This window comes from Anarhichas minor, unplaced genomic scaffold (genome assembly GCF_050575085.1).
Source record: "Anarhichas minor isolate MPS153535 unplaced genomic scaffold, ASM5057508v1 ptg000011l, whole genome shotgun sequence".
Lineage (NCBI taxonomy): Eukaryota > Metazoa > Chordata > Actinopteri > Perciformes > Anarhichadidae > Anarhichas > Anarhichas minor.
This window is the reverse complement of record NW_027466457.1, coordinates 508371-524742: the sequence shown is the minus strand read 5'-3', so window position 1 is coordinate 524742 and position 16372 is coordinate 508371. Positions and strand designations below refer to the sequence as shown.

At 41.3% G+C, this 16372-nt stretch overlaps 2 protein-coding genes across 3 annotated transcripts; one reads left to right on the top strand and one right to left on the bottom strand.

Annotated features, from left to right (window-relative positions):
- Positions 1-100: 100 nt before the first annotated feature.
- On the bottom strand, positions 101-2534 carry LOC142947287 (protein C19orf12 homolog). The gene is made up of 3 exons (XM_076088770.1): positions 1998-2534; positions 1455-1615; positions 101-1348 (listed from the first exon to the last, which is right to left on the bottom strand). The coding sequence occupies exons 2-3, from the start codon at positions 1612-1614 to the stop codon at positions 1083-1085; spliced, it is 426 nt and encodes a 141-aa protein (XP_075944885.1). The 5' UTR covers position 1615; positions 1998-2534; the 3' UTR covers positions 101-1082.
- Positions 2535-3629: 1095 nt separating this feature from the next.
- uri1 (URI1 prefoldin like chaperone) lies at positions 3630-11320 on the top strand. Of its 2 annotated transcripts, none has more exons than XM_076088768.1 (11): positions 3630-4016; positions 4852-4886; positions 7018-7096; positions 7309-7444; positions 8605-8696; positions 8787-8850; positions 8995-9199; positions 9302-9539; positions 9670-9821; positions 9933-10173; positions 10548-11320. In XM_076088768.1, the coding sequence occupies exons 1-11, from the start codon at positions 3945-3947 to the stop codon at positions 10734-10736; spliced, it is 1503 nt and encodes a 500-aa protein (XP_075944883.1). In that variant the 5' UTR covers positions 3630-3944; the 3' UTR covers positions 10737-11320. The 2 variants fall into 2 exon arrangements, with proteins under 2 accessions (XP_075944883.1, XP_075944884.1); XM_076088769.1 differs by having other exon boundaries at positions 3631-4204.
- Positions 11321-16372: the final 5052 nt, after the last annotated feature.

Below are 16372 nucleotides of genomic sequence, written 5' to 3'. Positions count from 1 at the left end.
GTACAACATTTTCGTCCAGGTGAGCGTGCTGTTGTGGAATATTTCTAGGTTAATCGGGAGAAGAGAGTTTTTGTTCACAAATCAATAATGAAGTCATCAGAAGATTCAAAGTTGTCTTTTTCCATTTATTCTCTTGCAAGAGGGAAGAAAGCACAACAGCTACGTATTCAGTAGACTGTGTGAAACCTTCGACAAAGTGCAACATTCAACATCATTTATACAAACCAAAGGTTCACGCCTTTACGCCTTCAGATGAATCATAAACAGGGGAGGATAGGAGTTCAGACACAGGCTGTTTTCTGCCAGGACATTCAGTTCCGGTTTCAAGGTTCTGTCTCAATCTTTGTCTTACAGACAAAGACAACAGTGTCTCTTCACTTCTCATCCTCGTGGGAGCGTGCAATCAGCTAAGAGATACCAGGACACCTGGATTCAAAACTAATTAAAATCTTCTGCAGGACTGCTGTTTTGTGTCTGTCTGTGTTCCTCACTTTCAGTGGTACATCTTTTAAAACATCACATGATACTATAACATATTTTCCCATTACAGTGCCCCGGCCCCCTCTAGAAAACCAACACTAACTAGAAAATAAAAACTCAATTAGTCTACTGGATCAAGCTAAAGACAGTACCAACTCTGAGCGTGGACTCAATGAGCGATGCTCTCAAATTGAAAGAACACGCTCTTGGATAAAGATAGGATGAAAGCTCCATCGTTCCTCCCTTGTGTGATGTTTCATGTGGTGTGTCAAATATATTTTTTACATTTTGTATAAAACCGTTATCACAAACAGAACCACTATGTCTCTTATATGATTAACAGTGCCATTGATGAATAAATAATTCCTTCATCTGATGAGTGTACTTCCCATAATAATCCAGGTATACAGCTGTTTTCACAATAACCGTATAACCTGTAACCAAGACTGTGATGGCGCCTGTGCAAATTTACAATATGTGATTTCACATTTGATAAAGAGTCTCTCCAGCATCATAAAAACAGTTCACATTATTTTCAAAAGACTCCATCCTTCTGAGCATGTGCGCCCCTGAGTCAGGGTATTCCAGTTCTTCCACAGACACTAATCCACGTAGTGCACCTGCGCCTGGAGCTCCTTGGAGATGTACCCGAGAAGGGTCGCCGTCAGCTGCTGCTTCAGGGTGGCGTTGCCCATCACTAGAGCAGTTAGCTGAGCCAAATCTGTCCACTGAATGTCTCCCAGCACGGCCAGAAGACTACCATAAAGCTTCTGCTGCTGCTGAGGACTGAGCTCCATTATGATCTGAGGCAGCGGTTTGAACTGTCCACTGGTCAGCCAGCAGCCCAGAAGGCCTCCGACAGCACCGCCTACATGGGTAAGAGGGTTTCAAACATGTGGAATTATGATTGCACACACAAAAACACACACACACACGAGTGGGAGAAACTGTTGCATGCATTTATTCCCACTTACCGACTGCGATACCAAGAGGTCCCCCGACTAACCCTCCAGCAAAGGCCAGACCGCCCGCTGCTGCTGCTCCCTTCCCTGAGCCTTTCACTGTGGTCTGGATTTGCTGATTGGCAGATAACTCACAACACAGCTTCATGACATCATCAAGTCGATGGCACATACTGTGGATCAGATTTATACATTTAAGGAGACATGACAGAAATTATAACTGAAAGACACTCCGCAATCAATAAGCATAGTATCAGAAAGCAGGAAAATACTGTCAGTTTGTTCAAATACAATGTTAACTCAGCTATTCACAAATCAACAATGTACAATATACTATAATATCACATCAGACACTGACACACATTGTCCTGCATATATTGAATAGTGTGACACAGTGATTTTCTAATGCAATCATCTACAGATACCAGTGTGATAGCTCTGATTGCGTCAGAAAGCATCATAAACCAAAGGTTGACATCTGTAGCGCCAGTCAACAAAATAAAAGCCCTCCGGTAAAGTGTATCGTAGTAACCACAGTAAACAGCACTAACGTACCTTGCTGTGTCATGAAATCCTCATCGGTATTTGTAAGACTTATTTTATAATGCTATTATTATATCAACTATGCTCGCCGGTTCCTCCTGATTTCTGATCTTTCGTGACTGTGCACGCAATGCCTGATGGGAAAAACAAAAATGCTGCGTTCAGGGACATTCGAGTAATCCCGGGCTCCCTGCGTTTTGTCTCGAAAATAAACCGCAGGTGCTGTCAATCAACCAACAAACGTTTAAACTTTATTAGATCATGTGACAGTGAGTCACTGAACATGCTCATCACATTATACTGATGATATATGCGGATAAACCTAACCTACTACCTACCTGGCTATATAGAAGGTGTTTGTTTTCATGGGGTAAATTAACCATTAATAACATCAAACATCCAATTTCTTGGATTAATGTGAAATTTGTGGAGGAAATCACGTACCCCTTAAATTATTCTTGATTTGTTGAGCAAGGGCTTTTTAAAATTCACTCATTAATGAATATCTTGCTCCTAAACCCAATACAATAGGTCAATTATGGATCATCAGACTTGTTTAAAGGGGCTCATATTAACACTGCATTATTTGCTTTAGCCGTTGTAACTGGAATAACTAATATTTCCGACAGCAATTAAAGGCAACAAAAACAGCCAATGAGCGTCCAATAAGAAGGGATCTGTAACTACGATGTCTGTGCAGCTACAGACAGAGTCACCTTGCCAAATGACGAGGAAACCCATTGCTACTTTTCTAATAGATAACTCTCTGACAGTGGTCGTGCTTGCTGTCACCGTGGTACTGATACTGTGTGTTGGTGCAGCAGGGTTTCAGCTCGCTACAGTATGTTGACTGTTTACATTTGTGCAACCATCCACATTTACCCAGAGTACACCGGGAGAGACAGGAGCAGCTGCGTCAAGATAGCTTCATACAGCGAAGAACCGGAAATGTTTACGTTTTGTCTTCAAAATAAAAGTATAAAACGGGACTGAAAAAGGAGAGGAAATGTTGAGACGCTTGTTGTTTACTGCGTCTCTTCTTTGAATGTTTTTTTGCTACTTTATACTTGTACTAAACTACATTACATATAGAAATGTTGTACTTTATACACCACTGTGTTTATTTGACAACTGGTTTGCAGCGCTGCATATTAACAATTTGCCCACAAATGTAATGTTATAGATTAAACTACCCAAGAGTATAATAATTAATTTAGATCAACTCCACCTTGACAAACTACACAATTTAAATACTGCTTTACAATGTAAATGAGTCATAAATAATAAGGATGGAATGCAACAATATGTAAAATACAATGCAACGTCAAAAACAGCGATAACTTAACATTGACCATTCTGTATGGTTAGTATTTTTAATTTGGACTTTTGTGGTACATTTTGCTGACATTTGCATAATTTTCCCTATGCTTTTACTTGACTAAAATGTTGAATTTAGAAGTTTTGCTTGTATTGGAGTAATGTTACAGTGCGGTATTTTGTGTTATTTCACCAATTAAATTACAGGTTTATCTCTGTTTATCCGGGAGTTTTCTGTACATCCCTATGTGTGTATTTTTTATTTTATTTATTATACTGAAAAGGGTTCTTTTATTCTGAATTTTGTAACCGGAAGTGTCGTTGGTATTACTTGTGTCTGGACGGACTGACCGCGGTACATGTCGCAGCGAGAGTGACGAGGAATATTTGCCCATCTTTGGATACCGAAAGCGTGGATATTTTTGGAAATCATGCAAAAATCTTGAAATGAGAGTGTGAAATGGTATCACTTCCTAAAGTGCGGATAACTACCACTGCCCCATTGATGAATACGAGCAGAACGGTTCTCCGGAAGCGCTGCGGCTGCATTCATAAACACTTCTTTAGGACTCACAGCAACCCCTGAGCTTTGTTTTGGGGTCACTAAACACAACATATTCCTGTTGTGCACGTGGGTTCACCATGGCTGAAAAGGGTAAAATGAACGTAGAGCATCTCGGCGGAGTTGTCAGGCTCCGAGAGGAACACCAGAAGGTAATTTCACCAGTTGACACAAAACATTGTGCAGCCTTACTGACGTCTAACGTTAGCCACAGATCGCTGCTGGCCACGCGGTGTGCACCAACACGGCTCTCTGAACCCCGAGTGGATCTACCAAAGTGCCGTTTCACGTTAAATATAGACGTTTGTGCACTAATTACACGAACCTGTGTGTCACAGTAGTAAGTTGTGAGTTTATTGTTTTGACTGTCCGTGTTTCTAGAAGCTTCCTCCTCTCTTGCAGCCACTCACATGTTCAACTTCTGTTACGCAAACGTTGCCTGGAGGGAGGCGTGTCGCCTCTTTGCACTTCGGAGCTAGTTTCACTTTAGGCTTGTCTGATTGGATGACATCCAGATTTAAAAAAAAAAAAATGTTTTTATGAACTGTCGACCAGCTAACTTTTCTCTTACAGTTTATTAAGTAAATATTACATGTCAACAGATAGCCTATTCAGCCAGGAAGTCCCAGATTTCCACAAACTGTATGTATCCCCATATATCACCGCAGTGAATGGGTGTTTATGCAGATGTGCTGACCATTTGAATGTAGTTTTGACAGCTGTGTGTGTCTACCCTCTCCTGCTTCCTTTGTTTTTGTCTGTGTCCCTGTGTTTGATGATTCTTCAGCTTGTACGTTCATGAGTTGTGTTGTTTGCATTACCAGTGACAATACTGATCAGAAATGTTTAGGAATTGGGAACCTGCTTGTGGCAATTAATCACAGTTGCCATGTTTTACCATAACGCCTTCAGGCTTTTAAAACCTTGACACAGGACTGTAAGTTGCATAGATATGATTCGTATTGACATTATCTGTCCTGAAAACAGGTGGTGAAAGACTGTGAAAGTCGGATTCTGCACTGGTAAGCATTGAGAAAGTCCCATTTCAACAGTTGCATAATGAGCATTCTTTCAGTTGTTTGCGATTTTTAATACACTAAAAAAAAATCTCTGTCACACAAAGTAGCAAAAAGCAGCTGGTCAAAGTACATGTTGTCATATGATCACGTTGTCCGTGGTGATATAGAATATACGGTTTAATTTCTATTCTGCACTCTTAAAATATTGTTTTAAAAAAAAGTCAAAGCCAAAATTTGTATGGCTCTGCACTTGATTGTCTGAGTGATCCAAATCTATGAATACAACCAATTGGAAAATTTAATTATTGGATAGCTTCTGTCATCCTCCACCAATTTCCTTCTGTGAAGTTTGTGTTTAGTGGAGACACGTTAGAACTGCATAATTTATCGTCTAATAACAGCCACGAGTTTGGGTCGCTCAATTAATCAAGCATGATTCTGTGCAATATTGATGCTTTGCGTTTTGGAGTGCCGGCTCCTGTCAAAATTAACAAATTAGACCTAACGTGACCAATCGGAGGCATTTGTTTCAAGTGAACCGTGATTAGCCAGTTTGTTCTTCATTCCCAAACACACATTTGCAGTATAGCAAGAAGGAGCGTTTTCAGGACACACACACACAGTTGTTTTCAGTTGTTCTGTCTGATTGTCCAATGAACTGCCCGATGGGCCAGAGACAGTTTTCCACCTTTTGTAGACAATTACAAGTTGTATTGCAGTTTAATTCACTCCATTAGACCGCTACTGGAGGTTGAAGTTGAGCCATTTTGACTTGTCACAATAGGAAAATCACAGGACTTATTCAAAACATTACCAATAGTGTCCTGGTTAACCATGACAGTGAGCCAACTTGCACAATACCAGGATCCTGAAACTAAAGCCGCTCAATTCAGCAGTCATTAATTCATATATTTTCACCTGTGCGTTTGCTGCTGTGACATGTAAAAAAAAAAAAGTCTTCATTGAAATCAGGTTATTTGAATGATGACAGTGGTCAGTTTTCCGACCCGAACAGATGCAACAATGCACTGTGTATACACACACACACACACATAGACCCACACAGCCATGAGAAGAGAGCTAATCAGGTACAGGAAGTGGAAACACCTGCGTGAGTGGACCTCGACTATGTAGGGGCTTTACTATTGTGCAACTTCATCACAGTAAATTCACTTTTATTGATTGCAAAGAGTGTGTTACCATCAGTAGTCTTTCAGTTACAGATGCAATGAAAGGTTTGTAGAAACGACTGCAGCTGCCCGTCAGTTTAAGGAGAATAAAACACTTCTTAAAAGTATAAAACATCTCAATGTCGAGCAGCACAGTCTCAAGTATCATTGTAATCACAACTGAGCCGCCCTACCGGCAGTCTTCCCATGGAGCACACTCGGTCAAACCCAGGGGTTGAAACAAGTAGAAAAGTACATTTTTCATGAGGAAAATGTGGGACGTTCTCACCCTTTGTTGTATGTTTATGTCAAATATACAACTTTTAAGACAAAATTCTTATTTAAAAAGCCTACACATGTTCTCTTCTTCCTACTGCTGTAGCTCTGTGCTAATTAGGTCAAATAAGCTTTTTAGTTCTTACTTGAATATATAACTTATATTTATGGTTGAGGTCTAAATAAGGGCTTTTGGAAGCACATTCTGGCTAAGACACTTTGTTTATCATGCATACATAACTTCCAGATCGGTTGCACTGGAGAAAATAGGCAATCTCAAAAGCTAAATGTAAATGTTTAGAGTAAGTCATATTTCTGTGGTCTTCATCTGCACGGAAGAAGGCATCATAGGATAGCGTCAGCTGCTTTTGGTCCATCTGTTGTCATGATTTTCTCTGAAGCTTTACATTGTCCAGTGGCAAATGAATACCAGAGACACATTGAGGCCTCTTGGGTTGAGGCCTCCCTTCTGCCCTGATGGGGGGGGGGGGGAAACAGGCACTTCCTCATTACTCCACAAGTCGTTTGCTTCCCATTGTTCTGTTTTAACATCCTCGAAAAACAAACCAAGCAAACCTAATTTGGATAAGAATGGCTTCATAGGAGCTCTGCAGCTTCAAATGGAAACAAACAAACATTAATTTGAATAGTTGTTGGCTTATCATCATTATAAATACATGCTTTTGCAGGAAGAAGGTGTCAGGTGACTATGAGGCCCTGAATGACCGCCTTAAAACTCTTCCAGATCAGCTGTCTTATGACATTATGGTGAGTGCTGACCTTGTTAAACATGCACAGGAAAACACACCAGCACTCGACTGGTGCATTGTGGGGTGTAGTTTTAAGATGAATGCCTGCTGCGAAGGGCACGTTTATTATTTAGACGTTTTATTTCTGCTTCTCTCCTACCTTCATGTCCACGTCCTGCCACCGGCGTTATTAACCGTTTCTCTTTGGTTGGTCCCCCGTGCTGTACACAGGTGCCCTTTGGCCCTTTGGCCTTCATGCCCGGGAAGCTGGTGCACACAAACGAGGTCACGGCGTTGCTCGGTGACAACTGGTTCGCCAAGTGCTCGGCCAAGCAGGCTCAGAAAATTGTCGACCACAGGATGAAATGTGAGTCTCCTTTTTTTGAAAAGAGTGCTTTCTGTCCTCCCTCAAGCGGACAGCATTGTTTACATGTCATGTAACCGCCGTGCACTACTCCTCTTCATCCAGCAGAGGGTGTCGCTGCATCAAGCTCTGGCTGAAGAATCACTTGAGTGACAAACTTACTTTCTGCTGAGCCGTTACGCATCATAGGATTTGGGGAGAAAATGTTGAGATACTTGTAGAATTTTTGTCTCTTTTTAACGATATGTTTATTGAACTGTAATGCTGCTTCTGAACTGTTCTGAAATCTTGGTGCATGGATTATTTATTAATGTACGCGGGGTACTTTATTTCCCATTTAGTTAAAGGGCTGCAAGCTGCAAGGCACATCTGAAGCATTCACTGGCTGTGCTGCACTCATATGTTGCATTGTCCAACGCCTCTGTTGTAGAATAGCAATACATGCGTTTTTTTCCTCTCCTGCGCTCAAAGCTAGTCGTGTACACGCAACACTATTGTTTGATTGAGTGCACTACCTATTTATTCTACCACGGGTTATGCATGGCCATGTTTCCCCCGCTGCTCCTTCTAGGTCTGAAAATCTCATATCGAGTCAAACGGGCCCAAGTAACGATGTCTGATGTGAACATTATTAGAGTGTTTAGTGAAGCAGAAACATGCTGCCACAGCCCATCTGCATCCCCCCCCCCTCCATCTCCTGACCCTGCCCACCCCGCTATTACAGAGCTAAGTGCTGTAATACAAACATAGCTGGCTGAAATGTGTCAGACAGCGGCTAGGTTGTCAGGCCTTCTGTGTTTGACCTTTCCTCACTTCCAGTTGATGCACTGACTGGAGGGGCTCCCGATCGCCATGGAAACAAGGGCCCTCCGCTGCTATTAGTAAAAGGGCTTAATTGTTGTCAAGATTTAATGATCCGGAGTAGTATTCAGGGCAGAAGATATTATGAACTGTTTGTGTCATCATTTTTCTATTTTTTTTTTTTCTCCCCCCCCCCCCTCCCCCAACTTGTTTCGTATTTTAACTCTTTAGCAGCCGGTTGCCATTGTTCCATTAAATGTTTAATTTGAATCCATTAGCCTGCAGCCACTTTACGGTTTTGTCAGACTGCTTCCGACGCTCTGAATGCACATTTTAATGATAATGTACCTGTTTTTCTGCAGATGTGAAGAGTGAACTCAATGATCTGTCAAAGACGGTGAAAAACTTTGAAGCCAGAGTTGGGCTTGTGAAGGATTTGGAAACCATCTCATCCGTATGTTGCATTGCTACACGTCGTCTCACAGAGGAAATATTGCATGAGACATAAATGGGAGCGACTGTACTGACTTTGCTTCTTCTTCAGAATAAAGGGGACTATGTTGACATTAGAGAAGACACTGGAAACATTGACATTGCTGTCACTAAAGGTATCTCAGCCGTTCTTCTGCCCTCATCTTACTTTACACATCTTGCATTATGAAAAAGCAAAGTAAGCTTCTACACAAACTCAGATTGACATTTAGGCTAAAAAAATGTTGCGTTTTTGTTTTCCGTCTTGCCTGCTTTAACAGGACAGCAAAGAATGGCTCACAAACTAAATTCTAAGCCCAAATTGGATGCCGTGTTGGATCTAAAAGAGGAGGATGAGGAGGATGAAGAAGAGGGCGGAGATGGAGGAGATGGAGGGAGCAGAAAAGGCACCTCGACTGAAGAGGAGTTGTGGGCTAGATTGGATGAACTCGAGAAACTGGAGGAGCTACAAGACGAGCAGGACAGGTAGATGAAGACACTTAGGCTGTTTTCCTTGTGGCTTTAATAATTGCACATTTTCTAACCTCGGGCAAAATGACAATGTCTCATGGGAATGTTTTTCTGCAGATTGTCTTATAATGCGGACATGAATGGTGAGGACACATCGTCCTTCTCTTCAGAAGAGGAGAAGGAGGGAGATGCTGCGCCTCCGGTAAATGGGCTCAGTCTGAAGCCTAGCCGGACCTCTGCGCCTCACAGCAAAGAGCCTCCGAGCTCAGACAGGAAAGCTGAAGAAGACGACGAGGAAGAGGAAGGCAGCTGTTTGCCTACCATCTTTTTCTCGCACACAATCGAACCCAAGAAGGTCAGAGGGATAAATGACTTACAACAATAAAATGTTCAAGATATTGTATCTTCTTTTTCTTTTTAATTCTGCGGTTTAATTCTGTTTTGGTGACGTTCGTTTGACCTTTTGTCTCTGTCTTTTGCTTCAGGTGAGGATAAACACAGGAAAAAACACCATGTTTAAGTTCAGTGAAAGGAAAGAGCAGAAGGAACTCTCGAAGAGGAAAAAGAAAAACGGACACAATAACGGTCTCTCCCATCACGAACTTCACAAAATCACAACACCAGTGGACATTTACAGGTGAAAACAACACTAACTTTAAACATATCTAAATAGGAAAAAGAATGCAAAGTTATGTTCAATAAGGTTCCTCTCCTCCGATTGGTGAAACCGGTCTGCTGTCTTCGTCAGGTTGTTTGTTGATGTGAAGAACGGGGAACCCGTCCCCAGAAAGTCCATCCTAAAGTCTCGCAGCCGAGAGAACAGCGTGTGCAGCGACACGAGCGAGAGCAGCGCGGCAGACTTCGAGGAGCGCCGGATGATCGGACGCAGCTTCAGCCACGATGAGACCACGCACAGCGACACCAGTGACGGCATTACGGAGGAGGAGAGTCCCACGGCGGTCCCACTGCACCCCGCCAGCCGATTTGAGGTAAGCGACACATGGCTGTCTGTCAGTTTTAGCTCTCGCTGTCTATTTTTGTCTGAACTCTCAGTTAAGTTTCTTTGTATAGTCTTTAATCTCAGTTACACTGTGAAGGCAATATGCCTATATTATGAAACGGTTCGTGAAAATTGCACCTTTGAGCGTCGGATCCCTTAATGAGAACATAACAAAACTCCCACAGAAGCCTCTTTAAGTTAAAATGGGAGCTGCATCATTAAATGTTTGTCACAAGAGGCAATATGAACAAGAAAGCCCCATCATGAAAACATTATAAACCCTTTAGTGACCCTGAACCTTCAACCATCAGTCATGTAATTCCACATTCCCGCTGGTTTCCGACCATGCCTTCTCTTCTCCAGGCCTTTTCAGGCACAGTAGTAGAAAAGGACCCGATGCCTTCAGCTGTCCCCCATCTGACCATCGCTCCACCAGCTCTGCCGACCATACTGGAGAGGAAACAGGAGGAGGTGCCGCCTGACGTCGCCCCGCCCCAGCAAGCCCCGAAAAGGGTGTCGAAATTTAAAGCTGCCAGGTTGCAGCAGATGTGACTGTTAACAAGCAAAAATATCTCTATTTCACATTAAGTTTTTAAAGCTTTTGTTTCTTTTGTAGAAGCGATGAAATGCACAAACCATCTTCTCCTCTCCTTTCTTTCACGCGTCTCTCACTTCTATCCATACAAGGTTACATTCATTGACTGTTCAGTGAATGTACATTAGCCTTGTAGCCAGCGGTAACCTTGTGTGCAACACTGCTTTTTAACAAGCTCCAAACACTTTTAAATGCAGTCTCTTTTGCTTATCCACTCCTACAGTATAACAATTTGTCCATCTCTCTGTGGGGCTTGTTTAAAGCGATTGCTGTCTGTCGTATGTTTTAACCTGTTTTCTGCTTTTCTGTTGATCAAAGTTATTGCCAGTTTAGGTAAGACTCTTGGGACCAGTTACCTTGTTTTATTCCTTTTTTCCAAGTATTGATCATTAAACAGAATCAGGTGCCCGCTTGCTCTCATTTTACCTTCTCTAGACCTGCCTAATGAATGTATGTATTCCTTTGTGACGAGCTTTATGTAAAGACAAAAAAAGAATATTGATGTAAACTAAAAGAAAAATAAATTTTGTTTTGGCTACAAGTCCTGTTCCCTCTTTCTTCTTTGAAAGAAAATATCTCGTTCTGTCTCTTTCATTTGTGCTCTGCTGACGGGTCATTATCCGGTATCTGAGTATGAATTTGGAAAGACTATCTATTTCTAACACTGCATAGTAATGGTGTGTAATAGTAACACATTTGTGCCCCTGATAGCTAGTGGAATTTGTTTTGGTCTTTTAAACAGCTATTGCAGACACTGACTGAGCTAATATGATCTCTTATGAATTACTGTTACTTCTTGTGAATTTCCTGTTGTGAATTTAAAGTTGAAGAGATAAGTAAAGCACCATCCCCTCGCCATATTGCAGCCAAACTTTGTAAGCGAGCAATAACATTTAATTTAAAGCTGTATAGCAAACCGAACACAAAATGCCTGTTCCAGTTTGTAAAAGTCGAATCAAAGTGCAGCCTTAATGTGTGTGTGTGTGTGTGTGTGAGAGAGAGACCTATCTAAACCAACAAGTCAAGTTTAACACGGGGCCAACAACAAAATGTTACTGCTGAGGACCAGAAGAAAGTCTGATTTAGAGTCAGCAGTTCATGGTTTCACTCAGTGAAATACAGGATGTAAAACTAATGCATTATTATTATTATTATTATACATATTATTATTATTATTATATATATTCAGAGAACAAAATATGAATATTCCATCAAGTAAACGTCCTGGATCCAAACTCCTACTTTGGTAAAAGTACAGAAGTATTAACAGTAAAATGTACTTCAGAAGTGAAAGTCTCTCTCTCTCTCTCTATATATATATATATATATTTCATGTAAAAAATAATCTGTAAAGTAACTAAAGCTGTCAAATAAATGAAGTGGAGTAAAAACATTGTACAGTACTTGTGTAAATACACTTGTTCATCGTTGTGAATGACTTTGTGGTCATACATAGAAACAGATGTGTGACACTAATTTATTATTATAAGATTGTTTTAATCCCCTCAAAGTTGACTTGGGGGTTTCTTTTTTTATACATTCATGTAGTTAAAATAAGTATTCATTGTTTTGAGTTTAGGAGATTCATATGTTTCAAAGCAACAGGAATATTTTTCTGAAACAGTGAACTTGAAAATCACTCCGGGCTGAGCTGTGTTGTTTGATGTGATTTAGATTTTCAGCGGGGCAACTCATACTCACCACTGTACTTCATCTCCCCCACAAGCCACTTTAATTAAAGCTGCGGCTTGTGAGTTGAAAGGCTATCACTCCCCTTTTAGTTAAATGGTGGGAGTGCAGGTCTCTGATAAGAAGCTTTTAAACAGGTCCTGAGGTGACTCTGCCCCCCCTCCTCCCCTTCATCAGGATTATTTCTCCAATATGAAAATCCAGGTAGCATGAGACAGATTAGGAAATGCTTAACATACTAGAGTTGTGTTGGTGAGACACGGATCAATGGACTTATGTAGGTTAAGCTGTGAAGGTATATGTTGGAACATAGCAGTACGACATTACAAAGAAATCTACTCACTATGTAATGGGCTGGAAACACACAAGATCTACATTTCAGGGATTACGAGGGATTTTAAGAGTTGTGTGATGAAGGATTCAAGCGTATTGTTGTCCAGACAGGTGCTTGGGCCTGAGTGGAGGAGAGGAAGAGTTGCACTTAGCTCCACATGTCAGAGGAATGGATTAAACAACATATCAGCTCCACTGCTATTTGAATGTACGATACTAAAGATGCAGCCACAAAGTGTCTCGTATACCTGCATCATTTACACTCTAAAAGAGGAAGTGGTGCAAATCACAGGGGAGGGACAAATGTTCAGGTGATGTGACAGCTTTGCAGCTTCCTGACACTTTGAGTCTCGCACTGCTGTTTCCATCGACAGATTCCCCTCAAAGTGATTCAGAGTTCAACTCTAACTGATTCAAAATATCCCTGTGATGTTTCCTCTTTCCTGTTTAGTGTGGACATTTTTTTTTCAACTCAATATTCAATTGTTTGGACAACAACTAAGTCAAGTGTTAAAATTAGTCAATTTATAGACAATTCTGCAACTTTTGGAATAATTAACTGATCGTAAATATGTCAGAAAATTGTCTGGTTTCAGCTTTTCAAATGTGAGGATTTGCATCCTTCACTGCTGCCAATCATCTTTGGGTTTGGGAACTTGTGATGGGTCTCTGTCACAATGTTCTGATGTTCATGTTCATTCATGAATTACCTGAGAACATTATGAAATAGCTATTAGTTGAAACCTTCGACATTATACCTTTGAAAATAAGTGGACGGCTCAACAACCTGTGGAAGGTGCTTTACATTCCAATACAAGAAAAACAAGAAGAAGCACCTGCTACCCCAATAAACAGCAAACCTAACAAGGAACTGTTGATGTTATTTATTTATTTATTTTTTAGCTTTTTCTCTTTATTGCTGATTATGTCTACAAATGTCTTTCTTAGATAATATGTTTGGAATGTATTCACTTATTCAAAGTATAGAAACCTCTTCCTCACTTTGTTGGAGAATCTACAGTGAAGGTCAGTAGGATGCTAGCAATGTGATAGATGTTACAAGCATCCAATTAAGCTTCCTTAATGGAGCCATTTACCAAATAAAATGCTGAATCACCGAGGTTTAGTCATCCTTTCTCCCCTGACACAATATGCCAAAACACACAGTTTGGCTACATAAAGCAAGAGGCTGATGCAAAACACAACACACAGGATCAGCCTGTGTAAAAATCTGCATAATTTGTCTGTCTATAAAGAGCACACGTCTCAAGCTCATAACACCGTTACAGGCGAATCCATCATGCCTCGAAGTTTTCAAAGAATATAAAAGTACTACCCTCGCAGGTAATCACCTTACCAAATTTGACATGCATAATACCGCGTAATGCTTCCAAATGCACGCATCTCGTCTCAGTCAGAAGAAGGATTGAGGAGATCTGCGTCCTGGAGACGGCAGAGCACATTTTACGCACGGTGCCAGTCGGTTACACTTACACACCAGCGGCCAGATGAGGGAGACATAAGGCTTCGGGACATGTCGAAGTATCCCGAGAATTTTTTTTTTTTTTTAATAAGATTTCATTACCTCTTTCTTTAACTGGAAATACTACAGAGCAAAGCGGCACTGCTGCCTTCGTCTGGTGAGAGCGTTTACAGCTTTGATGTTTTTAGAGAGAAGGCAGTAGTAGTTCAAAGGTGGGGAATCCGGGTCCGACTGTGTGCTGGGCGTTTGTGATAAAGCGTGCAGTCCGTCAGTCAGCAGTCAGTCATCCAGTTCAACATCACTCTCCGCTGAACTCCAGCTGTCACCTCGTGTCCTCCGCGCCTCCTCGCACTGGCCAGGTAAGAACAACATCACCGATTCGGAGGTGCTGAAGTAGCCTCATTTTGAGAAAAGTGAGTGAGTTTAAGTTTTTTGACGTGTCGGATTCTGATAGAGATGCGTTTCCCTCAACTGCCGCTGTTAGCTCCTTTTTTTTTTTTTGGAGGGGTGAAAAAGTAAGTAATGGCGAGGGCTAAGAAACGACTGTGGAATTCAATTCGATACATTACCGGAAACATTAGAAGAAGAAAACAGAAAATGTGTGTGTTTTCTTGGTGTTTATTGCTACATATGTTGTGTGCACAGTAGACCGTGAACATGTTCCAGATAATGTTTTTATCACGACCTTCTATCATGTCATATTTAGCCATAACGTTTGTTTTTAATTCCATATTAATATTTCATTATAGGCTAATTTACAACCATTAAATTCCAGAATTAAGAAATTATAAAGTACCAGATACACCAGACCTCGTACAAAATATGGGCTGATGAAGTTGTGTGTGACTGAGAATAATGATGCATGGTGTCTGCACGTTGCAATGTAGCTGTTTGCGTAAATTCGTTTAAATTTAAAGTTGCACCTTTTACATCTGTAACCTTTTTTATTTTTTTTGGAGTGGTCATGCTTTAGATAATGTAACCTTTTTTTTTTTTTTTTTTACTGTCACCTGTACAGAGTGGCACAGCTACCTCCAGAGCACCCCCCCCACCCCCCCCCACCCCCCTACCCTCTGCCCCCCCTCCTTCCTCCTGTTTCCAAATGCTCTCCTTTGAAGCGATGATGCCCCATCTGTCATATGTGAGCAAAGCGAGAGCATGCTCTGCTCTTCTCAATTACTGAATTCTCCTCATGCCAGCTCCGGTGGGACAGGAGGAGGAGCAGGTGGGTGGCAGTCAGTTCGATCAATCAACATGAAATATTCAGCTTTGAATATACACATCATTTACTGCTGCTGCCGCTGTCCTTGTTAGAAACACCCCAAAAAGAGTTGGGGCGTTTGTCTGAAGCGTTTTGTAACTGGGACCATGTGTGCGCCGTGACACAATTCCTGATGAGAAATTGGGCCTGTGTATGTTCAGGTGACACCATCTTTAAAGAATACAGCCTGTATGGAGACTGCAATTATTATCATCGTAACTGAGAGGAAATTAGAGAGAGGGAGGGTGAGTGGATGAAACTGTATTTAATGTAGCACCACAGCCGTTTTCTCATTATGCTGCAGTAAATTCATACAGCTTACATGACAAAGCTCTGCTTGGCAACTTTCTCCCCTGATAGAGGCACTTGTTTGAACATGAGGCTCATGATTTGAATATCTGTAATCCACGCTGAAATCAACGGGCCAGATGAACTTTTTGGCACCCTCTCACCACCACATTGAGTAGGATTTTCTCCCCACCCCCAAAAAATGCCTAAACTAACCTAGATTTAGGCTTAAAATCCCTTGAAAGAAAAGTAAAAAAAAGAGGCAAAAGTTATTTGATTTGTCTCTCCCATGCGGGCCGCAGATATCCTGGAACTTTGAAATCTTATCAGAGAAAAATCTGAACCTTTCCCAATCACTGAAAACTCTTCAGGAAACTTTTAATCTCCTCGGTGTCTGCCTTGTGATAATAATATCTCTGATGTTGCCTCATGAAATTTGCCCGAGTACCATGGCCCTAAGTATTTGAGCTATGAGGCAATACAGTGAAAAGCATAGCCCCCTCATATGAGAACACAACAGTGAATAATTAATAACCTTG